Source organism: Camelus bactrianus, chromosome 18 (assembly GCF_048773025.1).
Source record: "Camelus bactrianus isolate YW-2024 breed Bactrian camel chromosome 18, ASM4877302v1, whole genome shotgun sequence".
Classification (NCBI taxonomy): domain Eukaryota; kingdom Metazoa; phylum Chordata; class Mammalia; order Artiodactyla; family Camelidae; genus Camelus; species Camelus bactrianus.
Window position 1 is genome coordinate 21,160,668 of NC_133556.1, and position 26,032 is coordinate 21,186,699.

Genomic DNA, 26,032 nt, shown 5'->3' on the forward strand with positions numbered 1-26,032 from the left:
GCTGAGGGCCTCCAGGCAGGGCATCCCTAGCATCTGCGCCCCTCCTTTGCAGTGATAAGAGGGCTGACTGAGCACCGTGTTAAGGGCTGAGCATCTCATTTAGTCTGCGTGCACCAACCCGTGAGGAAGCCAAGGTTTCACAAGGTGACATGAGCAGGGGAGCCAGAACGCCAGCCTGCGCCCAGCTGACTCTGGAGCCTGGTGTGGGCTGAATCCGGTCTCCCCCAAATTTATGTCTGGAAGCCTTAACCCAGCACCTCAGCGTGTGACAATTTGGAGACATGGTCCTTAGAAGTAATTAAGGTTAAATGAAGTCATTAGGGGCACCCTAATCCGATAAGGCTGGTCCTTATAAAAGGGGAATTGAGGGCACAGAGACAGACGTGCACAGGGGGAAGAGTGCACCTGAGAGCCCAGGAGAGAGGCGTGCAGACCCAGGCCACGGAGGGATCCTTCCCTCACAGCCCTCGGAAGGAGCCACCTCGGCCAACACCTTGATTTCGGGCTTCCCGCCTCCAGAACTGGGAGGTAATGAAGCTGTCATTAAGCCCCCAGGCTGTGGTCCTTGCTTACAGCAGCCCTCACACGCTTACTCAGAGCTGGTGTGGCTGACGGCTCTGCTGGGCTGTCTCATCTGAAAACAGGATGACAGTTCTTACCCCGCGTACGGTCATAGGTGATGTGAGGATTCGCTGGGCTACTGCCTGTAAAATCTTAACACACAGCGCTTGATAATTATTCCTACCGGGCACACATCAGGCCATGATTGCTAGCTGACGAGAGGGAGCGGCAGACGCACAGATGTCAGAGCCGTCCCCGTGTCCAAGGATAGCTTGTCAGGAGATGAGGGACATACATTGAAAGGTGGAGGAATGACTTGGTTTCTATAGAAACCTGGGCCCCCAGGTGCCCTGTGTGGGCTACCTACCCAGCTTAATTAGCATCCTCCACCTCCTCAGCTAGGAAGTGGATAAGGAGATGCATGGACCACCTACACACCCTCTTTGACATGCAGGGACCTGAGTTCAAAGGAAGGAGGTCGGGTAGCAGCCTGGGTGTAAAGTTTTCAATCTGCATCTATTTTCCCAGGGCCCCTCCTGTGTCCTCTTATCCCGGGGACTCCAGAGCCCTTCAGGACTCCAGTCCACCCCCTGGGACTTGACAAAGACTACGACCTCTGCCCAGCCCTGCACAGATGTGATAGGTCCCAGGGCGCCAGGAACAGCAATTTTGGGCACTGATATTTCACTCTCAGAAAGCTGGGAATCACTGCAGGGAATCAGGAAGAATTCCTTTTTTTTCTGGGTGGCCTGCCTTCCACTGCCAGTGGGATACCTTTCCCTTTTCATATTCAAAAATACCATTTAAAAATAGTTCAGGAATGAGCACCACTAAATAAAAATTTAAAACTTCTGCCTAGAAGAAAGACGGGAAGACATTGCCCTGAAGGTTGCAGGGGTTATCTTTTGGGAAGTTGTTTTGCTACTCAATTTTACAACTTCCTATTCAGCATTTTTGAAGGTTCCATAGTGATCTAAGGGTTGTTAATATGTGTTGACCCTTTATGTGTCAGGTACTGTTTTAAACACTTGTATGAGGGAATTATTGATTTGTTCCCATTTTTCAGATGAGGAAACTGAGGCTAAGAGGAATTAAATAATCAAAGGGATTAGAATTCTGGCAGCGAGTCTGGAATTTGAACATGGATATGTTTGAATTGAAAGGCATGAAATGAACTAGCCTCTACTGTCCCTTTGATAATGGTGGTGAGAGGCAGGGAACTTTGTTTTACTTACTGTTAAGTAAACGACAATTTTTAAAAAAGCTAAGAAACTAAAGGAGATGATAGGTAGATAGACAGATGGGCAGATGATAGGTGTGAATGTGTGTACATGGAGGCAAGAAGGTAAAATCTGTAAGAAAGCCAGAAAATATACACAGGATAGTGTTACAAAGAGATCTCTAATGCCTCCAATGACAGCAAAGACCATATCTGTTAGGTGAATTCACTGTCTACTTTCTGGCCAGTAAACCTGAGGGCTAGAGCAAGGGATGGCAAATTAGGGCACATAGGCCAAATCCAGCCCACTGCTTGTTTTTGTAAATAAAGTTTTATTGGAAGCCAGCCAGGCCCATTCTTGAAGTCTTTGGCAGAGTTGAGTAGTTATGACAGAAACCACGTGGCCTGCAAAGTCTAAAATTCTTATTATCTGGCTCTTTACAGAAAAAAATTAAGTTGCCATTATGTAGGATGAGGAAGGGTAGAGATCTAAGATACAGCATGGTGATTATAGTTAATAATAGTGCACTGAATGGTGGACATTTGCTAAGATAGTGGACAGCAGGTGCTCTTAGCACACAAGAAAGGTGACCCTGTGAGGAGATAGTATGTTGATTAGTTTGACTATAGTGTCATTGTGCTGTATATATATATATAAAATCATTATGTTGTACCCCTTAAATACATAAAATTTTTCTTTAAAAATAGCATTTAAAAAAAAAGTTTGCCTACCCCTGTCTAGAGCAACACTTCATGGTATTAATGTACGTCTGTCCCCCTGAAGAATCTAGTCAAAATGCAGATTCTGATTCAGCGGATCTGGGAGGGGCCTGAGATGCTGCCTTTCTAACGAGCTCTCGAGGAGATGCTGATGCTCCGGGTCCACGGACCACACACCTGGGACTGAGCATGCAACAAATATATCATATGTTTTCATCCAGAAAGGGGAATGAACCAATTTACCAAAACCTCCAGCCACCACATACTACACTTGCAACACAGATCATTTAGGATGTTTATTTGTCAAATCAAAGGAGCCTCCACCTTCCAAAAAGCTTTCCAGTGGCCTGTGTCTGACTACCTCCTTCTCCAGCTGGTACGTTCACCCAGAGGATGTTTGATTTCCATGACATCAGGAGCCTCCGAAGGAGCGCCAGTGTACCAGATGATGGGGAGTGGGGAGAAAGCCTCCAAACTTTCTTCCATGTTTATATTTTGTATCAACTTTTTAAAAAAGTCAGTTCGGGGGAGGGCTGTTTTATAACACACGACATATTAGTACACTAAGTTATGCGTGCACATCACTTATATAATAAACGTATGTCGTTCATAAATAAACGTGCGTGCACTGGCGGGGGCACCAGCAGAAAGCTTTGAGACAAGGGGTAGACAGTAGGCGGGCTGCAGGCTGAAACTGGGCCTGGGCTGTGCTCGTAGCCTGAGTCAGGCATTGGCAGGCTTTCAGCCCCAGGCGGGCAGGCAAAGCCCGCTGTGTGGGCACGAGTTAAGTCACTCCGCGCAGGCACGGCACCAGCTGTTCCAGAGAGAAAGCAAGTGACTGGGACACGTTCGAGCCCGGTGAATGCCAGCCGCACGAAGTGTCAGGGCACCTGGCTGAGCATTTGGGGAAAGGAAGTGGAGAGTGCAGGGAAAGCCGGGAAAAGGCTTGCACTGGATCGTTGATCATCATAGCAAAATTTGCCGTCATGTATTAAACACCTACTACTTGCCAGCTTCTATGCTGTTAGGGACAAATTATTACATTTCATCTTTGCGAGTAGGTACTGTCGTTAAGCCCCTATTTTATGAAGGAGGACCCTGAGGCTCAGAGAGGCAGAGTGACTTGTTTGAGGATACATGAAGTGGGGAGAGAAGACTCGATTTTTAGAGATTCATTCATAAATACAATGAGAGTCCAATGAAACACCTATGGAATTTTAATCATTTAAGTCTGAACAAACTGCATGCTAGAACTGTACACTAATGGTAACATTTGCTTCTCTGTGTTGGGAGCTTACTCTGTGTCGAGAACCTTCAACCGGCACCTCATTTAATCTCCAAGAGACTCCGGAGGAGACAACCGACCTGCCCTTGCTCCTCTGCTGCGGGGAATCCAGGGCGCTCAGAGCCAGACGGGCCGGGGGGTGGGGGGTGGGGTGGGGGAACAGGCTGAGCCGCAGCGCACAGGCCCCGCCTCAAGGGGGCGCCCTTTCTCAGCTCCACACAATTGTTCCCACGTTCAAACGAGGCCTACGTCTCGTCAGATCTTCAGACTGTCAACAGAAGGCAGAAATCTGGACTTATACTTAAAATCTCCTGCTTCTATACCCTGACGACAAGGTTTTAGAAATTTTAAAACTCATCATGGACCTAACAAACCACATCCACGGGTGATGTGGCTTTGGCCCAGGAGACCTCGGCCCTCGATTCCGACCTGTATTTTTATCTCCTGGTACTGCTTCCTCTCGGGGCGCCGAGATGCTGGGCTGTGAGCGCCGTTAGTGTCCCATCTTACAGTCTCAAGGGAAGCAAGCCCGCACCCAAGGCCACTGGGTGTCTCGAAGCAGGGCTGTGCTTTCTCTTGGTTCTCGGAAGGGGGCTGGCCTGGGGCAGCTTTCTTGCTGTCACTCTGAGCTGACTGCAACCGTGCAGAGAGGAGGGAGGAGGGAGGGGAGGGGAGGAGACTGGGGTCTACCCAGTCGGCCGGCCGGAGCTCCCAGCTCCCGGCAGGAGACCCATCCCGGACCGGACCCAGCTCCCGCGGCAGCGCCTCTCTCCTCCACGCAGGCTAAGGGGTGGCTTATCTCCGGGCCCAGGATGCAGAGGTGGGGGCTGTGGGCCGCGGCCATCCTGACCCTCCTCCCTGCACAGGCCTTTCCGCAAACGGACATCAGTATTAGCCCAGGTGAGCACGGGCCCGGGCCAGGAGCAGGGGGGAGAGGGGGACACCTCCCAGACACTTGAGTTGTCAGTGAGGCCTGGCTGCCTGGGCTGCAGGCCTGTCTGACCCCAGGAGTGTGGGGGGCGGGGCAAGCTGAACCTCCTGACAGCCCCCCCAACTCCTCTCCCTCCAGCTCCTGCGCATTGTTCTAGGGCCAGACTCGAAGAGCCCTGGTTTTAAACCCCAACTTTGCATCTTAAAAGCTGTGTGGCCTGGCACAGGTTTCTCTGAGCCGGAGCTCCCTTTGGAAAAAGGTGGTCACAATGGCATCCTTTGGGGCTACTGTGAAGGGAGATGAGATAACGTGGGGAAAGTGTTTCACAGACAGTGCCAGGCACCCTAGGAAGATCTGACAATGGTGCTTTTGTTAGAGATAAGGAAACTGAGGCACAAAGAGCTGAGTTTCTAACAGGAGTCATCTAACTCCAGAGAGCATGCTCTGAAGCTGGAGCACAGAGGCTTGGGCAACTGGGTGCCTCTACTACCTGGAGTACACTGCTGCCCCACCCCACCCCTCCACACACCTCCCCAGTCTGGATCATAGAGTCACATCCTAGAGTGCCCCACCATGGACACTCTAGCCCAATCCCCACCCTTCCTCTATGGTCACAGAGCCAGCTGCATGCTTCCAGAATGTCCCTTATTATATGAGGACTCATTGCCAGGTGTGCTATATATTCTTCCCTCCAGACTGTGAGCAACTTGAGGGCACAGACCTCAAGCCAAATAGGCACCCAGGAAACACTGAATTACTTGCTTAGTTATGTTGGTCTTAGTCAGCTCTAGCTGCTATAACAAAATACCATAGAGTGGGAGGCTTAAACCACAGAAATTTATTTCCCACAGTTCTAAAGCCTGGGAACGCCAAGATTAAGGTGTTGACCAATTCAGATCCTGGTGAGAGCTCTTTTCCTGACTTTCAGGCAGCCATGGAGAGAGAGAGAGAGAGAGCACTCTGGTCTCTCCTCCCCTCATAAGGGCACTAACCCCATCATGGGGATCCACCCTCATGACATCATCTAACCCTAATTTCCTCCCAAAGCCCCACCTCCAAGTGCTATCACACTGGGGGAGGTTGGGCTTCAGCATATGGATTTGGGGGGAGAGACACAAATATTCAGTCTGTAACAGTTAAATTTGGTGTTTAATATATTTGTCTTACAAATAAGAAAACCAAGACCAGGAAAAGATGTTTTCTGGAGGCACTGTAGTGCTTAGGAATTTCTAAGTCTATCAGACCCGAGTCTCATCCTGACACTGCCACTCAACAGTTGTGAGAGCAAGTGACAACCTCTTTGAGCCTCAGTTTCTGCATCTATAAAATGGGGATGATACAGATACCCCTCCTAGTTTGGTTTTGACAGCTATACCAACCATGCAATGAATGGCTGCTGTTACAAGCAATGTAAGAAATCACCCACTGCCGTCTCCTTTGTATAGTGCGACCATGAGAGCAGCCTGGAGAAGGGAAAGCGATGCTCAGGCACAAGAAGCCTGGTCCGCCAGCTCTGCACACTGGAGCCGGGGCTCACTGGGGAGGAGGGCGGTCTGGGAGTGGGATGTGCGGACCAGGAGGCAGCGGGAAGCAAAGGCGATGAAGGTGACTGAGCCTTCCCGATGGCCACCTTCCCAGATGCTGGGAGACACTTCCTCCCAACCCCCTGGGACATCTGGGGCCCAGTAGTGGCACAGGGTGGGGGCAGATGTGGCCCCCAGAGCCTCCCCCTCCTCTCCCAGCTGGCTCCCAAGGCTGATCTGGGCAGCAGGCGGCAGGGTAATGCGTTTGTGGGCGTCTGGATTGGGGCCAGGGGAACGAGCAGCCAGATTGAGTGGGAAGGTGAAAATTTATGCTTTTAAAAAGAGAGTGGGGAAAAAATGAGCCCTGAACTCTGCTGGTGTGTCCTCTTTCCTTAACAAGCTCAGAGCTTCCAAAGGCTTTGACTTCCACCCCAGCTGGGAGACCTTGGGGGCCTTTGGTGCTGCTAATTGAAGTAAAAGACCATGTAGTTTGGCCTCCTGGTTTCCAGAGCAACAGGCTCCTCTGTGCACCCCTTCCACCCCCTCCCCAACACCTGCAGCCTCATCCCTCTCTCAGATTCCCAGCCAGGCTGAACCAACTGCAATTCTCCAAATGCTCCTCCTCTCTCATACCTCTGGGCCTTTGCACATGCTGTGCCCACTACGTGGAAGTCTTTTTCTGTCTTCTTCATCTTTCAGGTCTCAGTAGGGGTCTCACATCACCTCCTCCAGGAAGCATCCTAGATCTCCAAATCTGGGTTATGTGCCACTTTTAGGTGCTCCTGTGGCAACACCCTGTATTTTCCCCATCCGGAAGGGAAATCTGGTGTCCTGTTGAAATCACCAGTGGGCATCCTGAAGGCAAGGTTGGGGTGGCCACCAGTTCAACTGAGGGGAAAAAAGGGGCAAACAAATGGCCAGTTTCCAAAATAATTTGGGAGTTGCTCCCTCAAGGTTTTGCCTGAATGACACAAGTCCATATTAATTGCATATTAAGCACATTTTTATTTCTGTGCTTATTTTTTTTTAATGTCAGTCTCCATAGACTGTAAAGTTCATGAAGTCAGAGGTCACCTCTGCCTAGTTTGCCATAGTATCTCCAGCATACAGCCAACTGCCTGAGACCAAGTAGTTGCTCAAATAAGACTTGTTGAATGAATAAGGGAATGAAGAAGGACCAGACTATTAAGACTGAGACAAAAGGAAATGGGCTTAATTGCAGCAGGAATCTCCAAATTAGATCTGGAGCCATACAGCCTGGCTGCAAAATCCAGCTCTGCCATTTAGAGGCTGTGTGACCTTGGGCAAATTACTCAACCTCTCTGTGCTTTGGTTTCTTCATCTGTGAAATGGCAGTGATCATGGTACCTACCTCATAGGATGTGTGAAGACTAAACGAATTGATGTGTACAAAGCACCTGACACAGTGCCTGGCTCAGATGGAAGCTCAGTAGGGTTGGCCCTGGTTGATATGTTGCCATCACTCCCTGACTATCAAGCCATAAAGCTACAGAAATCCCTTCACAAGACACAGATGAGCAAGGGCTACTTTGGAGTCCAGGTTGATGAAAGGCCTCAGGGATCCTTCTAATCCCAGTTTCTAAAATCCCAGAGATAAAGGAGGTGAGGGGATAGCAGGCAGGTGGAGTTCACGATCATCCCAGTGCAAACGGGAGGCTCCTTTTTGCCTCTCAGGTCCTCCCAATTAAAGGCCTTTGCCTGCCCAGGTGGAAAGGGGAGTAATTGAGCAGTGACCTGTCACAGCCCCATTTTCTGGTATGCTTCACCCCAGGCATCCATAACCACCACTGCTCAGTGGAGAAAATCAAAGGAACCAGGGGTGCGGAGGAGGGTGGGAGGGTGGGGGCTGAGACTCTGCATTGCTAACGAGCTCCCTAGTGATGCTGATGCTGCTCTTCACATCAGTCATTGTGCTAAATAATCTGGAAAGCCAGGCTCAGTCAACCGCCTTCAGTGCTCAGAGAAGTCCAGGCGCACCATGTTAGAGTCAAGAGACACCAGTTTGGAGGCATCACGACACATGGGTGGTGCACACACCTTTCTCAATGCTGTCTCCCAAAGGGGCAACTGACCCAAAGAAACAGTGTTTGATTCCTTAGCATGCGTTTAGTCATTCAAAACTAGTTATTGCGCACCTACTATGTGCCAAGCACTGTGGAGAGGGATGGTCGCAGCAGACATTGACCAAGGGGAGGCCAGACTGAACAAGAATTTACTGGGATGTGTAAATGGTGGGTTCGAGGGCTCCTGGATCTCTTAGAGAGGCTCCTACCTTGTCTTCTCTAAAGAAGCCTCCATGCGGCTGAGACTCAAAGAGGAAAGACAAATTGGCTAAAGATAGGCAGGGAAGACCTGGACACACGTTTGAGAGACCACAAGAGTTGGAGCAAATCTGCAGCATGTTGTGAGTGACGGGGGATAAGCGGCAGAAGCAGGAAGGAGCCTCTTACCCCAGGGTAAAGGGGATGCCTGGAGGGCTTCCGAGAGATGAGATCAGGGTGTTGGAAGGATCCTTCTGGATTTGGAGTTGACATAAGGCATGAAAAACAGCCAAGAGGCAGTTGACAAGGTCTTTGTGAAAGATGACAGGGGCAGGAAGAATGTTGAAGGAAAAGAAAGAGAAGGGACAGAGAGAGACAGGGACAGACAGAGAGAGAGACAAAGAGAGAGAGAAATGGAAAGAGAGAGAGGGAGGAAGAAGAGAAAGAAGGAAAGAAAGAGAAAGGAATTGGAGAGGTGCTAGGAGATGGAATAGACAAGACTTAAAAAGAGCAGAGGTAAAGGTGATTTGGGGCAAACATCCAACACTGCTAGACAATCCTGGCCATTCCAGCCAATTCTTGTAGTTTTGTCTAATTAAACATATGTGTATTGTGTGTGTGTATACACATCTCTGTGCATTTCCCTGAGGAAAGAAAGTTGCTTTAGTCTAGACAGCTATCCTGTAATATTTGATATCAAATAAAACACAAAAGTATTGGAAATATAATGGGTCCTAGGCTGGATCTGGAAACAGAAAAAAAAAAAAAAAAAAAACCCATAAAATCTGAACAAAGCCTGTAGTTTAGGGAAGAGTATGTCCCCATATTAATTTCTTAGTTGTGACAAGTGTACCGTGGCAATGTAAGATGGTGACACTGGGGGAAACTGGGTGAAGGGTATTCAGGGACTCTATAATATTTTTGCAGCTTTTGTGTAAATTTAAATTTTTTCCAAAATAAGAATGTTTTCTTTCAAGTGAAGGAAAAGAAAAAGACAGTGTATACTTCCAGATCAGACCTTATAGTAAATCAGAGAACAGAAAATGTCTCCACTATAGACATCCAGAAATGCAGACAAACTTTTACAAACATCCTTTGAAAGTCAAGCTGTGCTTCCAAGACAGTGAGAAGGGCCCCCAGGGCCCAGAAACAAAGAGATCAAAACTAAAACAGCAGGCGCATGCGCGGCAGAGCCCTGGGAGCACTGTCCGTCTCCCTAATAGATGCTCCGGCTTCCCGTGCTAGCGGGCTAGGAAGTGACGTCAGAGCAATTTGAAGCAGGGACCTGAGACTGACACCCTGTCATAGAGCAGAGACCCCTGCAGAATCCCACATTTTGGGAAATTATACACCAGGTGGGAAGGGAATCCTCCTCCCTTTGTCGGAGAGATGACAAAATTTGTTCTCTTCATCCCAAACTCAGGGAAGAAAAGCAAGACTTCCTGTCTGCAGCATCCTTTGGTGAAGTCTGTACCGTTAAATTTAAACACAGTGTTCTAGCAATGTCCAGGTGCTTTTAAGCTGCGGATTTATGGTAGTAATACATTTTAACTCTAAAAATGAGAGAAATAACCGAAACTCTACTTTTCATCAGTGTGTGGCTTAACTTTTGTTAACGAAACTACAGGTAGGCTGAGAAGTGTGGGTATTTGCTGTGATGTTTTGTGTTGCTGTACTGCGGGGTTATTTTACATTTTTTGGAGTTCCGCTTCCGTCTAGGGCAGAGATTCTATTGACATCTTGGGTTAGAAAACCCTTTGTTGTGGGCGCCGTCCTGGTCATGGTAGGATGTTTAGCAGCTTTTCTGGCCTCTGCCTGTTGGATGCCAATCGCACCAGCACCTGTATTTTTGACAACAAAGAATGTCTCTAGGCATTGTCCAGTGTCCCCTCGGAATCAAAATCACCGCTGGTTGAGAAGCCCTGCTCCAGGATGATCAACTAAGTGGAACTATGATGTGGGACTTTCAGTTTTAGAACTGAGACAGTCCTGGGCAAACTGGGATGGTTTGGTCCCCTACTTCCATCTCTAATATGAATATTTAGGCTGCAAAATAATTAAATAGGGTGGATGGGAATGGGGAAAGTGGTCTAGCACCAGGAGATATACTCTTGGAACAACTAGTCTAGCCAACTCCTGGACAGATGTGGCCAAGTTCTCACCAGTGTACATCCTTGGTTACAGTGATGGGTGGAAAACAGATGGAAACGATTTGCTGCTTCTCATGCGTGCAAAGGGGGAACCGCTCCAAAAGCAAAAAAGCAAACCCCAGGGAGTGATTCAGCTGAGTCTCTCTGTATAGAAGGCACTGCCAAAAGTCCCCACAGAGAGTCAGCAACACCCGTGTTACAAGGGGTCCTTCAGCCCTCTCAGTATCGAGGCAATGCCCTCCTATCAGTGCACTCAATTCAGAAAGGAGGAGACCCAGGTCCAGAGAGGGGCAGGCATGGGCCAGAGGTACTGAGCCCACCTAACTCTTTAAACAGTGTTACCTCCCTTTGCCATATAGGGGAGGGGTAAAGGCAAATTCTGAATCAGGTGGCTCCAGTTTGGATACTGACATGCATTGAAAGGCAGTTGGCCAGGACTGACGGGGAAGGGTGGGACAAGCCAGGACTGACCAGCGCAGCTGCCTGGGGTGGGGGAAGAGCTGGTTCCTGTCAAATAGGGAAGTCCAGTGGTTCTCATCAGAGACAGATAGCGTGGTTGAAAGCTGCTTGCTTAGCATAGCTCTGTTGATTAAAAAGCAATGATCCATTTCCTTCCCCCTGAAAAATTCAGAGGTGTATGCATGCGTACTTATACACAGAGAAATTTTTTATTTTGCATTTAATTTCAGAGGATTTACTGGACCTCCAAAGCTCATCAACCTTGGTTATGAAACCCTGAGCTAATCATTAATAATCATACTATTAGGGAGCAATCCATATAGGGCATGCACTCAGGAATTTATTTGACCCAATTTGTCGGCCTAGCAACCAAATGAAGTAGATGCTAAAACATGATTAACCGTTCTCAATTCCATTCCCGTGAAGAAGCATCCTATGGATTTTAAGATCAAAGATTTTGGTGTCAGAAGGCCTGGGTTCAAATCTCTACTCTGCCACTTACCAGCCAGATCATCTTGAGCAAGTCATTTAACCTGTCTAAGCCTCAGTTTCCCTCTATGTGCTTGGCACATCACAAATGCTCAATAAAGGCGGTCCACTACTTTCTTATTCATGAGCTCAGCCAGCTCTTAGAGTGGCTTTGAAAGCAAAGATTCCACACCACTGCGCCGCAAAAGGGACCCCAAAGATCAGCCAGTCTGACAGTTGAGCAGGGAAGGAATGTGCCAGCATCACGTGGCATGCCCGGTGCAGAGCTGGGGACCCGGGCTTCTGGACCCCAGTCTAACAAGTGTCACCACTGCCCCGTGCCTGCCCTTGCAGATGAGCCACCGCAAGCCTGCTGAGTTCCAGGCAGGTTCTCAGCTGGCCTTCCTCCCCTAGTCAGCCATGTTCAATCATGGTTTCCAAAAAAAGTATATGCTGAGAGGCTTCCAGAGGGGCTGAGGCTTTGAAGAACTTTAGTGTCTCAAACGTGAGATTTTGTTTGTTCCTTTTCAGAGTTAAGAACAAATCCTGAATCCCAGTAGTTCCATGGGCAAAAGATAGAAATCATCTTGGCTGCAGTTTGTCAATAAACATGTGGGGAAATATCTGCCTTCACCAGAGAGCCGAGAACTGCAGATTGAAATAAGATACTTTTTTTTTTTTTTGCTTATAAAATTTGCAAAGATTACCATTAAAGTGATAACACTCGGCGTGGGCAGGGGCACCATGAGATGGCCACTCTCAGACATTACCGTGGGAGTACAAATTGCTTTCAGGAGGCAATTTGGCAAATTGTATCAAAGCCTTAAAAACAAAAAAAAATCTCTCCCCAGAAAATCATCAGAAACGCTGTAAAAAGCTTTATGTACAAAGCTGTTCATCTCAGCATTTTTTTGTAATTGTTTTTTAAAAAGAGGAAACAATCTAATTATCCCTGAATAGGGGAAAGCTTAAATGAACTCTAGGTGGGGGCCACTCAAGGGAGTATTCAACAGCTATTTGAAACAATGTTTACAAAAATTTATAATGACATGGGGAGAGCTGCTTCTACTCTAAGTTTTAGAAATCAGAATTCTGTCAGGTGTGTATGGTTAATATCACATTTGCATTTTTTAAAAAGATCATTGCATTCAACATGACATGAAGGAAAACACACCAACATAGTAATATTTTCCAAGGATTCTATAATGAGCATATATTACTTTTGTTTAGCTTTTTATTTGTTAGTTTTTATTTGTTCTTTTTGTTCTTTCTTGGGGAGGGGGTAATTAGGTTTGTTTGTTTATTTGTTTAATGGAGGTACTGGGGATTGAACCCAGGAGCTTCAATGCACTCTACCACTGAGCTATCCCTTCCCCCACACATATATTACTTTTATTATTTTGCAGATTTTAAGTATGCATTGATCATAATGGGACACTTGTTACTTTCGTTTCTGAAAAGATGTCAAAAGTGATAGAATCAGTGTTTGCACCACCAACTTCTTCCCAGTCTGTTTTCTGTCTGCCCCCAGCCATGCCAGAGCTGTCCCAGGCTTCCCCATGCCCACTGTTCTGGATGGAATTCAAAGGCCACTGCTATAGATTTTTCCCTCTCAATAAGACCTGGGCTGAGGCTGACTTCTACTGTTCTGAGTTCTCCATCGGCCAGAAGTCCGCCAAACTGGCCTCCATCCACAGGTGAGTGGACTCCTCCATTCTCTGTAGCCCAACCAAGCACCTCCTTTAGAGAATGGTGTTACCCACTGGTGTGTCTCTTTGGTAGTTGATGCTAAGTTTTTTCTTGCCCAATTTGTCATGAAACTGGCCTTGGCAGTAGAGGACAAAACATTTAGGAAGGTAACAAATGGCAGGCTGGCAGGTCATCTTTCTAAGTGCCAATCCTGTGCTGTGCCCTGCTCTGTATCACCGGGATTGGACCCTATGATACAACTCAAATAATATTCATATAAAGAACATGACATCTGGCATAAAAACGGACATTCATTTGCCAAGAGTTTATAAGCATCATCATATTAGAGCTCCCTCAAACCGTATCAGGTAGGTATCCTCATTTCACAGACACAGAACCTGAGGCTCCAAGAAGGTAAGTAACTTGCTAAGTGACACAGCTATAAAGCGGTGGGGCTGGGATTTGCACCTGAGCCGTTGGATTCCATAGCCCACCCACCAGGGCCTCCTTCAGCATTCCTCTATGCCTCCTGAACCCCAGCCACACCGACCATCTCAAAGTTCTCCAGTCTGGTCCAGCCCATTTACTCCTGCGTACCTTTGCACATTCTGTTCCCTCTGCTGGGAATTCCCATCCCTGTCTTCTCCTCCAGGTAGATGCACCCTCCAGACTCAGCTCTGACAACATCTCTCCATCAAAATCACCCCTGACTTCCCAGTCTGCACCTGACTGCACTCACCACCCACCTCTCCCGGAGCACTTTTTTCATCACTTTAGTGACTTCTTTTCACATCTGGCTTCTGTGCTAATTTGTGGGTTTTTTGAAGTCAAGTGTGATATGTTCTGTTGCCAACAAACCACAAATTCACAAAGGGGTCCTCAATCTTAGTTTCCAAAAAAAGTCCTGAATTCTATCTTCTACAGGTAGTTTTCCACTTTGGCATACAGCACTTTCCCGAAAACACGTAGAAGAGTTGAATTTGCACAACACATTCATCTGTTATGCATGAAGTTCGGTTCTCATAAAGCTAGACAGTATTATAAAATCTCTAATTACATCTTGTCTTGGAGACACAATCCAGTTCTATAATTCTGCCATTTTTTTTCATGCTTTGTCACTTTGTTCTTTTCCTTTATAATTAAACACACAGTCTTTATGTTCTTGGAGCATCTGATTACAATTTAAGATTCTCATACTTGCAGCTTAGCTAATAATTTCCATCTTTCTTTCAAATGACAGTTGAATTGAATTAAGTTCATTTGATCTCTGCTCCTTATTACATGCAGTAGCACCTTGGGCCTTTCTATCCTCCAGTGATTTTGGACAGAGATGAGGAAAATGCAGAGAATTATTGCAATAGTTTCCTGAGCAAGTGCCACTGAACAAAGACGGCACTAGTGCCAGAAAGGCTGGGCAGCCACTCCACCAGGTGACTGTTCCACATGCATGTTCAGCAGGTGACGTGGGACACCCTGAGTTGTGCATGGCAGGGGCACTCGGGATGGCCAGTGCTGACCCAGCTGGGTAGGACCAAGGGCAAAGACCTGCTGGACCGAAGAACACTTTGTCCCCAGAAATCGTACCACTCTCATGTTAGACAGAACACACAGTCTTGGAACATCAAGAAGAACCTGAAAAGAGCCTTGAAACAGCATGGAGAGAGCCTGCTGATGGTGCGAGAGAAGATGTCAATAGAAACAAGGCATGATCTCGGTCTGTGTGGTCCTTGCAGCCCATTTGGGGAGAACAGACCTTGAGAAATAGAAAACTAAACAAACCAGCCTTTCCTTGGGAGTGTGGAAACTTTGTGCTACGAAGGGTCAAGGATGGATAGAGGGTACTCACAAAAGGTTTCCTGGAAGAACCAGTCCTGGATCAGGACCTTGAAGGTTTGGGAAGCTTAGGGAATGGGGACAGCAGATGTTCCAAATGAAGAAACCAGTGGGAGATGTTATGTGCAGTGATTGAGGGCATTAGAGTCAGGCAGTCCTAGACTAGTCCCCACTCCACCATCCAGTGGAGATTTTCATTGAGTTATTTGATGTGTACAATGCAGTGTCAATGCCTTTCTTTGTCTCTTCAATATAAGCCATCTTGTTTGCTAGTCTTTTTGAGATGGATTTAAATTTCTAGGATGAGTAGCAGTGCTAAATCCTGCTTTGGGCTGGCATGGACCAAATCCAGAGATGTCCGTGAGAGGACATCCCCTATGGGTGACCTAGTTAAGAACGATGAGGAGAAAGTGGGATTGCATCACAGTTACTTTGGTCCAGGAAGGCTGCTTTCAATTTTCAACCCCCTCCTTCACAAAGAGGCAATAAATAACATGCTACCGGGTTTCTTACCTTCGCAGCTGGGAGGAGAATGTCTTTGTGTATGACCTCGTGAACAGCTGTGTTCCTGGGATCCCAGCTGACATCTGGACAGGGCTTCATGATCACAGACAGGTGAGGAAGTCCTGGCCAGGAGGCCCTCTTGGAAGCTCCAGCTAAGATTCCTTTTTGATTTAACCAGCCTTTCCCATGGGACCGATGCATCAGGTCACCGCTATGTGCCCAGCACACAGAGAGAAATCAGATGCCAAGACGCCCCAGTTAGAGTATGATCAACGTTGTGAAAGAGGGTATGATGGGAACGTATTGGGTGGCAATGAAGACCTCTGCTTGGGTTTGGGTTCTCCAAAAAGCAGATGCCAAAACGTGGCTAGATGGGCAAGAGGTTTTTGAGGGAAAATATCTGTTAAGGAAAAAAGAGAGTGTGAAGAGGCAAGATAGGCCTTCAGACCACGATATGGGTCTGAGACTGTGAAAGGAGAGCGGGCAGGAAGGACTGGGAGGGAAGAGCCTCAGATCACAGCACCACTCTGGAAAGTCTCAACTAAGCCAATGGGGCATCAGCAGGCAAAGGACGCCCATTCCAGGACTCCCCCATTGGGCAGGAGTGGACCAGGATTAGCACTTCTGACATGCTGGGTCACTACCTGGGAACAGCATGGAGGGAGCGTGGTCTCACTGTGAGTGCAGTGGTGGGTCTAAGGGGCTGTCAGTCGGCCATACTCCCTCAGCTGGTCCTCCTGGAGAGCTCTGAGCAGTGCACGTCTATGGCTGCCACAGCCTCCATGGGTAAGAGACATTTAAGTTCATGTCTAATGGATAAATAGGAGTCAGCCAGAGGAAGGACATTCCAGGTAGAGGGAACAGCATGGACAAAGGTCCTGAGGTGGGAGAGATCGTGGCACACTCAAAGACGTTAAGGACCAGTGTGTCTGGGATGCAGAGTGGGGCAGAGGTGGGTGGAATCATGGAGAATAAGGCAGAAGAAGATGGCATGGGCCAGACCTCATCCCCGGCAATAGCACAGCAGACTCCATCTGGAGTTTTTGTCTCCAGCTTTCCCTGGGCCAGCTGCATGCTGAGCATCTCTCCTGCCCGCATGCTTCCAGCCCCGCCTCAGAGTGCCGCAGGGAGTAGGGTTCCAGTTCCAATTCCCGCCCCTGTTCTGCCACTTCCTTGGATGGTAGGTGACTTGGGGCAATTTTTTTTTTCTTTTTTCCTATGTCTTTGAGCTTCAATTTCCTCAGCTGTAAAGTGTGATGATAATAATAGTGCCTGGTTGTAAAAAGTAAATGAGCTACTGTTTGTAAAGGACTTAGCCTGTGCTTGGCACACGGTGGGAGCTCATTAAGGGTGGCTGGAGTTGCTGCCAGAGGAGCAGAAGTAACAGGAGTGGCCAGACTCAGGATGGGTGCTTTTACAAATCAATAGAATTCATCGGACAAGAACCCATGTCGAAGTTGTGACCTTAAAAAACCAAAATGTTGGATTTCTAACCAGCGGGACTGTTTTTAGAGCTTTCTGAGGTGCTCTTCCTGGGTTATAATCCTCAAATTTAGCTTGAATAAAATTTTCCATTTCTTTCTTAGATCAACTGATTATTTTTTCATCAACACCATAATACAATCTGATGCAAACATTTCACAGAAATCCTGGTCACACCTACTGATTCTCCTACACATTTTTACCTTAATTCAATCAAATTTTACATCCCTAATTTTAGTAACCTTAAAATTGACTTATGAATATACTTAATTAGAGTTAAGGACTTTGTATTATAAGACCTAACAAGAATAACAAACAATGCAGTAAAAGGGCTTATTTTTCAATTTTTCTTTTCAGGACTAGACACCACATGCCAGGTATTAGCTAAGTTTTTACATGCTTTTAGTTCATACAATCCTCACAATAATTCTTAAAGGGAGATATTAGCTCCATTTTATAGGTGTGGGAAACTGAGGCTCAGAGAGTTAACTATTCCAGATTGGAGAGCTGGAAATTGGGTCTAGTTGGAATCTCAAGCTCTAGTCTCTCTCTCAGAGGGAGCCCACGGTTTCCATTATATGACATAGTCTCCACAATTATCTGTGCTTTGGGGGAGATCTTTCTAAAAACTTGAATAAATGGAGAAATGACTTTCGTTCCAGGACATTGCAAAGAAGTAGTTCTTTCTGTAGTTAATTTGCACATTTATTGTAACACCGATCAAATCCCCAGTGGGACTTTTCTTGTAATTGGACAAAGTAGTTCCACAGCAGGCAAGAAAAATACACACTACTTGGGCAAAAGAAAAGAGATGAAGTGTGACTCCCATCCATTGGCAAAAAAAATTTTTAAGTGTAATAGTTGGGGTCTTGAGTACTGGAGTCAGATCAATCTAGGTTTGAAAACTAGCACTAATGCTCTATTAGCTGTGTGAATTTGGGTAGACTACTCTGAGTCTCAGTTTTCTCATCTGCAAAATGGAGACGATGACGCCTGCTTTGCAAGATGGTGATGATAAAATGCGCAAAGCACACTGGCCTTACTCATAATGAGCACATAATAAGCCCCCAACAAATGGCAGTTAGTAAGGTTACCAGCCAGAGCCGGACCCAAACTCAGGTTCTGCTGCTCATCGCTTAAAAGTCAATGTTTGAGAGACAAGGGTTGTTGAAATAAGAAAGATACTTTATTCAGGAAGCTGGCAACCTGAGGGAGATAGTGGACTAGCGTCCCCAAAACCACCTTTCAGCTGCCAATCCGGGACAAAGTTTTTTTTTTTTTTTAGTTTTTTGGGGGGAGGGGATTAGGTTTGTTGGTTTGTTTATTTAAATGAGGGTGCTAGGGATTGAACCCAGGATCTCATGCATGCTAGGCATGCACTCTACCACTGAACTATACCCTCCCCCTGACAAAGGTTTTAAAGGGGAAGTTTCAGGTGTGCACAGGTTGGGGTGCTAGTGCAGAACAGCACAGTCAACTCCAACAGTCATCTTGAAACCGGTCATTGAGTGGTCTGATCAGTGTCATCTTGACTGTTTTAAGAACAGTTAATCTTCAACTCCAGGGCTGATTTGTTCCCATTTCCTCGAGGCCAGTTCTTGGAATTGGTGCAAGCCACAGATTCAGTGCTGCTCAAGGTGGAGGCTTATGTCATGGCTACAGTCTGGTCATTGTGCATTTAGCTTTTTCCCTCTGATGGCAGTTATAGTGTCTGCAGAACAACTCAGGAATGTGCATTGGACACTGTTATCCATGTCTTTCAGGGAGGAACTAAAGATTCTGTGACTCTATTGTCCTAACTGTTAACTGCTTGAACCCTCTCTTTTGTGACTCAGAGGAGGCCTGGGAGACTATAGTTTTTCTACAGACAAGAGACAGGGGACACAGAGTGGTTTTTTGCACCTGGGAGGGCCCCACAGGGTCCTGCTTGAGTTCAGTAATGGTGGTCACACTAGTATATCAGATCAAAGTGAGGACTCCTGCACTATTAGAGATGCAGATGTTAGAATGTCTCCCCACGCTGGAGGTGGCTCAAGTGCCTGATCTTTCTCTCCTTGGCTTGCTTCCTTGCCTCTGATGGAACTCCCCAGGAAGGGCAGTTTGAATGGACAGACGGCTCATCCTATGATTACAGCTACTGGGATGGGAGCCAGCCAGACGACGGCGTCCACGCGGACCCAGAAGACGAGGATTGCGTGCAGATATGGTACCGGCCCACCAGCGGTGGGTGCCCCTGACACCAGGGCTCTTGCAGGGGTTCTGGGGAGGCACTGGGGATAGCCTGGACACCGGTGAGTGATTGATTCAGCACCTTGGAGAGTGACCAGAGGTCATTGGGAGCATTAGAGGCATGGCCATTCTCTACGGGGGATACATTTTAAACAGTATTTAATGGTGCTTTGTTGACATGCAAACTGTGATTTGAATGAAAAGGCATTAGAGGTAGAAACGTGGAAAAAAAGAAAAGAAACTTGTATAGAGACCAAAGGATGGTGCTTTCATGTTGCCTCACTGATGCACCAAAGGTGGCTTGCACTCCTGGGTATTAGAACAGAGGTACGCCTGGAGGAGCGCCCCGGTGTAGTAGTGAAAAGAGTACCCAGCTGGGTTCAAGTTGCTTTTTTAGCTCTGTGTCCTTGCAGGCAATTACTTATTCTCTCTGAGATTCCGTTTCCTCTTCTGTAAAATGGATTCAATGATTGTTCCTCCCCCCAGGGCTGTTCTCAGCATTAAAATGAGGTACAGTTGATACAGCACAGTGGCAAGAGCATGGAATCTGGAGTCAATCTGGCAGTTATATGAGTTTATAGCTCCACCATTTATGAGTTGTATAGCCCAAAGTAAGTACCTTAACCTCTTCATGCCTCGGGTTCTTCATCTGCAAAATGGGGCTAATGACACTTAACTCTCAGGGTTGATGTAAAGGAAAAAAAGGTAAGAGACATAAAGTGGCTGCAGTGGTTTGCATGTGGTATCAGCAAACACCTCCATCTTCATGAACAACGTTGTCACTGCTCATACCAATCTTGAGAAGTAAAAACTAATATTTCCATTTTGCAGATGAAGAAACTGAGGCTCAAGGAAGTTAAGTGATTTTTTTCGAGGTTGCACAGCAAGTAGGTATGGAGCTGGGTTTCAAACTTAGATCTATAGCAGATCCAAGCACTGAACCACTATTCCCTTTTTGCTCCTTTTTCTTTTTCTGATTAGGGGAGGGAGGCATGGAACAGCGACTTGCTATCCTGGGAGCCATCCTGGAACCTGGTAGTCAGAGCTGGGCCAAGCCTCTGGGTGAGGTTTGTCCTGCCCCTCCACGGTGGCAAGACCAACCTCATGAGACCTTGAGGCTGGACAGTGGCCTTATCAAGCATCAGCAAGAAAGGAATGCCAGCATTGACACCAGGCCTATGGGAGAGAGTTTGACTTCGGTGGGATGGTGGGGTTACTTTTACTGTGTTGGATGGACCTTGACCCAGATTCTCTGCTTTTTCCCACCACAGCCCTGAGGTCATGGAATGATAACACCTGCAGCCGAAAGTTCCCCTTTGTCTGCAAGATCGCGGCCCTGACCATTCACTGATCTGGTCTCGCCCTCTTGAAGTGAGCCCAACTCCAGCATCAACTTATAGTGTGCTAGTGTAAAGTTGACACTCAATGAATGTAAAACACACAGAGGAGATAAATCTCCCAGACAGAGATTTTTAACAAGCAAATCTTAAGATTCAGAGTGATCACTTGGTCACCAGTGACAGGAAACCCAACAGAAACTGACTTAATAAATAAAAGATGGTGGATTTATTGGTCCAAGTAATCAAAATCCAAAGTTTGTTCTAGCTTCAAAGTTGAATCTCATTGGCCTGGCTCAGGGCACATGTCCATTCTTGAAGCAATCTCTTTGGCATATTATTGCCAAATTTGGCATATTCTTGGTTGGCTAGACTCGTGGCTTAGATGCACATGGCTGGGCAGGGAGGGGTGGGGGCCACTATCATCAGAACCACATGGGCCCAGAAGAGGAAGGTGGTTCCCCAAAGGAAAATGAAAAATATCACCAAACTCATACAGTGCTGGTGGGAGTGCAAAATGGTGAAGCCGTTCTGGGAGACAGTTTGGCACTTCCTCAAAAAGTTAAACAGAGAATTATCATATAGGCCCAGCAATCCCAATTCTGGGTAAATACACAAGAAAACAGGTATTCAGGTATGAATGGCCGGAGGAGGGGATAGCTCAGTGGTAGAGCGCATGCTTAGCATGCATGAGGTGCTGGGTTCGATCCCCAGTACCTCCATTAAAATAAATATATAACTAAATAAGCAAATTAACCTGATTACTTCCCCCCAGAAAAATTTTTTAAAAAACACGAATGGTCATAGCAGCATTATTCATAATAGCCCCCAAAATGGAAACATCTTTGGGGGCACCACCCAGATGACCCCATCCCATTGTCAGGGTCCCAACCAGGGCCCTGAATGTAGCGTTGTCTTGGCTGGGCGCTTGACTGCCTTGAAGTTCTGGCACTCTGAGTCCTGGGCTTGGTATGCTTGCTCTCCCGACAGAGGAGATGAAAACTGCTTTGTCTGCAACCAAAGAGACTGTTTGGCTTTCACGCCTGGAGCAAGTGCCTTTTACTCATCCTCAGCTGTTTTAAATCTTTCTGCAGAGCATCAAAGTCGTATAGCCATAGCCACCCAATCTAGTTATGCTTATAGGTACCATTTTCTCTGTTCATCAGCTACCTGACACCTCGCTCCTGCTGGTGCATTCCCTCCCCACTACACCCTCCCATATACTCCATGAACATTTGAACAGTTGGACACCACCTTGTGCCAGTGGCTGCCTGTTCCCCCCACCACACTGATCGCCAGCCCAGGAGTAAGCACCCCAGCCCGGGGGGTAAGCAGCCCAGCTCCTAAACCCCGTGTCACCTGCTTCCTCGACTGCTCCTAGTATCAGTGGTTCCAGATCAGGTTCTCAGGAAGCAGGTGCTGACACAGTAACTTTGAAGTAGGAGACGTTTATTACGTTTATTAGGGATCAATGCCTGTGAAGGGAAGGCAGAGGAAGAAGTAGAGCTGAGATGCAGCCTGACAAATTATCAGCCCACCTGGCAGGGAGATCTGATGCCCATCCGAGTGGGCCACATAGGGCTGAAGGGGCCAGGCCTTTAGACCCTTATTTCATTCAGTCACTAATGTGGGTTCCCTGGAAAGGACGTGACTTCAATTAAGGCAGCTCTCTGCAGCTGAGGCTGACCCTGAAGGAACTGACAGCTGGAAGCCCCTCCCCTTCCTTGAAGGTGAGGATCTGGTGGTGCATCTCTGTGTTACCACATCTGGAATCAAGAAGACATGGGTTCAGACCCCACCACTGCCACTTAACTGTGTGACCTCATGAAAGCGGCTTAACTTCTCTGAGTTTTCATTTTCTCTTGTTTAAAATGGAGACACAGTTCCTTCCAGCTCTGTGATTTATCAGGCAGCTTTGGGAAATAAAGAGCTCTACACAGGAAAAACAAAACTCATTCCTCAAGCATCCCAACTAGCTCTACTTTCTCCATTTTGAGTGGAAAAACTGGTTTCAAATGACATATGGTTTAGAACGATACATATTATATGGCTTAGAAAGCCGTATTATACATTGCTCTGCTTCCTTAAACAGAAGATACTCAAGAGAATTAGTCTTCTCTTGATGACTCAGGGTCATGTGCGCTGTATCGACTTCAGGTATTTTTGTCTCCTGTCATCCTATCTGGGTGTCACTGTGCCAGTCTGACAGCCCACAGAATCCCCCATCTTCTGTAGGTTGTTGCTGCTGAGATGCTGTGGGCTGGGAAGCCAGGCAACCGAGCCTGAGCATAATCCGAGGGAGATGAAAGAAAGAGAGAGAGAAGGGGAGAGAGAATAGATGATAGATCAATGGTAAATAATAGAAAAATGATGGATTCATGGATTGATAGATGGATGAATGGGTAAATAGAGACAAGAAAGAGCTATTTTTAGAGCAATCTAAATGACAGACAGACAGATAGGCTGGTGCTCGTGACAATGAATATATATCACCCATACAATCATTGCAAATGAAGCATAGGATCCCGTTGTGTGGATATTATCAAAGCATATTTAATGATTCTTCAATTGTTAATCTTCTAGCTTGCATCTAATTTTCCACTATTACAAAGTACCCAGTGATAAGCATCTCTATATGCATGTTCAATGAATTTCTTAGAGATATAGTCTTAGAATTGAAGTTGCCAGTTCAAAGTGTATACGCATTCTAAAAATAGGGGTACTTTTTCATTATAAAAACATGTATGTGGACTACAAAAACAAACACAGAAAAAAGTGTGTGTGTGTGTACGCTTGTGTGCAGGATGTACATGTTCTGTAATCCCACCAGCCAGAGGCCACCACTTGTGAGCTTTTAGCAGTGGGCTGTTTTCTGGGCACGTGTACTGTGCTGGCCAAGACAATGCACCTCAAAGATCTCCTACGACTAGGGACATAACTGACTGAGGGCCCCAGTTCTGTGGTTGAAATCCATCCCTTGGTTTGCTCGGAGGCTTAGCTCCCATACGTTGCTCCCAGGCAATGAGGTGAGGCGGGGTCCTGAGGCAGCCCTGTTCCTGGGGAACACAGGATATCCTTGTTGGTGGACTTTGGCTCAAAAACACCCAAATGGCCTTGCTGAACTTGCCTTAGACTGCAGGACAGTCTAGGATGCCCCCACCCTCTCTCCTTCACAGGGGGGTCAAATTTGTATCCAAGTCTGATGGCTTCACCAGCCTTCCCTGGCTCCCTCCCTACTGTCTTTCACACCAGCATTTCCTCTAACAAAATCCTTGCATGCAATTCATCTTGGCATCTGCTTCTCGGAGGACCCAGATTAATACATTCAGTGTAGTCAGACGGCCCCCCCAAAAGTCTGCACTAATTTACATGCCTACCTGTCATGGCTGAGAGCAGGGGAGACACGGATTCCCAACAGGAATTAGAGGTGCTATTTTATTAAAAGAGAACTAATGGAAGCCATGTTAAACAAAACAACATATCTACTACAAGAAGTCAATGAGGAGCCAACTCTAAATTTCAAACTGTGGGGAGGGTTGGAACCATGGAAGGCTAACTGCAGCCTTTCTCAGAGAAGGACGGGACCCCATCTCTCCCCCATGAAGAGTCCTTGGAGAGAGTGTATTCCTCTTTTTCTCAGTTTATAGGTGGGATCTTCTCTGCAGAGCTGCCAGAGAGAATCAGGAGAGCTATCAACTGTCAAAATGAACACATGGGGCAGAGCTAAGTGATTGGCCAGTTTGAAGGATAATCATAATCATATTTTTTAAAAGCCAGGAAAGTCAGACCTCTGTTACTTTGAAGCAAATTTCAGAACCAAGATCCCAGCATCCATCTTTTTAAGGCGGCTGCGACCAGCTGGAGAATTCTCTTGAGGAAGCCAGACCTTCCCTCTCCCGATCCTCACAAATAAGCCATGTTAGAAGATTCCAGAGCTTTCTTCTTCAACACAGGTTTAGCTGCACAACACCTCCTCCTAACATCTCCTGAGCGCCAGGGACCTTAGCCATAGAAGCTCACGTATTTCTGTCAACAACCTCACTGCAGGGGCTCTGCCTATTGTGGGAAGGTGAGGAGTGTGGGCTCAGAGTCGGAGTCAGGGCTCAAATCCCAGCTGCACTACTTGCAGGGTGTAATCCTGGGCGAGGTACCTCACGTCTCCAAGCTTCCGGCTGGAAACGCTAATGGGAATGCCAATACTCACCATAAGGCTGTGAGGACAGAGTGACAGACTCCATGAAAGTGTTTACACGGTGGCTGCCACCTAGCAGACACTCAAAAAGTGTTCACACTCATTATTATGGTAATTGGGGTGTCCTGCTTCATCAGCGAGGACAAGGAGGGAACATTTAGCATTCAAGCTGGATGACTTTGCCTCCCCATCCTGAGTACTTGAGAATGTCTTTGTTGCCCTAGACCCTTTCTTCTGTAATACCCCGTGATATCCAGAGGATGTTCATTCCAGTTAATCATCTCTTCAAAGAGAGAAATGCATCTACCTGCAGCGGCAGCCCCAGAGTCCTGGCCCTCTTGGGTTTTTTTTAATATCACTGCTGCAACCCAGGGGGTCCGGAGCTGTCCTCCTTCCCCACTGCCAGGCCACCTGTAGGGACCCCCGCACACAGCTCAGGTGACACCTGGCGTCAAGGCAGCTGTCTGCTTGCCTAGGACAGAGCCCCCCATGCAGGTACTTCCTGCAACGGGTGAGACCGTGAGCACCTTGCCCACGTGGGTCCTGCTCAGTTGGGCTCTCTTTTCCCTGGGCCTCAACTACAAGCAGCATGGACTCAGCTCTGCATTCAAGACATGTGCCGTGGGGTTTGGGTCCTGAGGGGTTCCTCATATTGGTCACCCCCTGTGCCTGGAACGCCTCCTCTCCCCTCTCAATCTGCAGACCCCAAGAGCAGAATTAGCCCCTCACTCTTTCATTCCTACGACTTACTCTCATAGACTTCCATAAGCTGGAATGGGCCACTTGGCAAACTTTTTTTCTATACAGAGGGAGCCTAGAGTCCCAAATCCGAATGGCCAAATAGCCTAGTGTATAAGGAAGCGTTCAGTCTCGCAGTGGGAGGAGAGGTTTTTCTCTCTCTCCTATTGGGTGGGACCAAGGAAGCATAGACAGACCAGTCATGAGAAATGTTCCAAGCTGTTTAATAATAATGGGAGGTCTGTTAGTGATTACTCATATTCTTAAGACTGAGTTCAAGTTTACCCCACACTAGCAATAGTTACTCTTTGCTTCCTTTCCAATATGCATTCCCAAGAGGGAAGGGAAGGGACCGAGCAAGGGCAGAGGCTCCCAGGCTATGACATAAAACTCTGCTTCTCTAGAGGACTTTATGAATGTGAACATCTTC

At 47.1% G+C, this 26,032-nt stretch overlaps 1 protein-coding gene across 6 annotated transcripts in view; it reads left to right on the forward strand.

Moving 5' to 3' along the window:
- SYT17 (synaptotagmin 17) overlaps positions 1-20,900 on the forward strand; it is a 94,915-nt gene extending 74,015 nt beyond the window's left edge. For 4 of the 6 annotated variants that reach the window (XM_074346273.1, XM_074346276.1, XM_074346272.1 and 1 more), the window contains exons 8-11: positions 13,130-13,295; positions 15,642-15,735; positions 19,197-19,329; positions 20,607-20,900. In XM_074346273.1, the coding sequence (XP_074202374.1) occupies positions 13,130-13,295; positions 15,642-15,735; positions 19,197-19,329; positions 20,607-20,686 (473 nt within the window). In that variant the 3' untranslated portion in view covers positions 20,687-20,900. Of the gene's footprint in view, positions 1-13,129; positions 13,296-15,641; positions 15,736-19,196; positions 19,330-19,821 lie in introns of all 6 variants that reach the window. The other 2 variants (XM_074346274.1, XM_074346271.1) reach the window with 2 other exon arrangements.
- Positions 20,901-26,032: the final 5,132 nt, after the last annotated feature.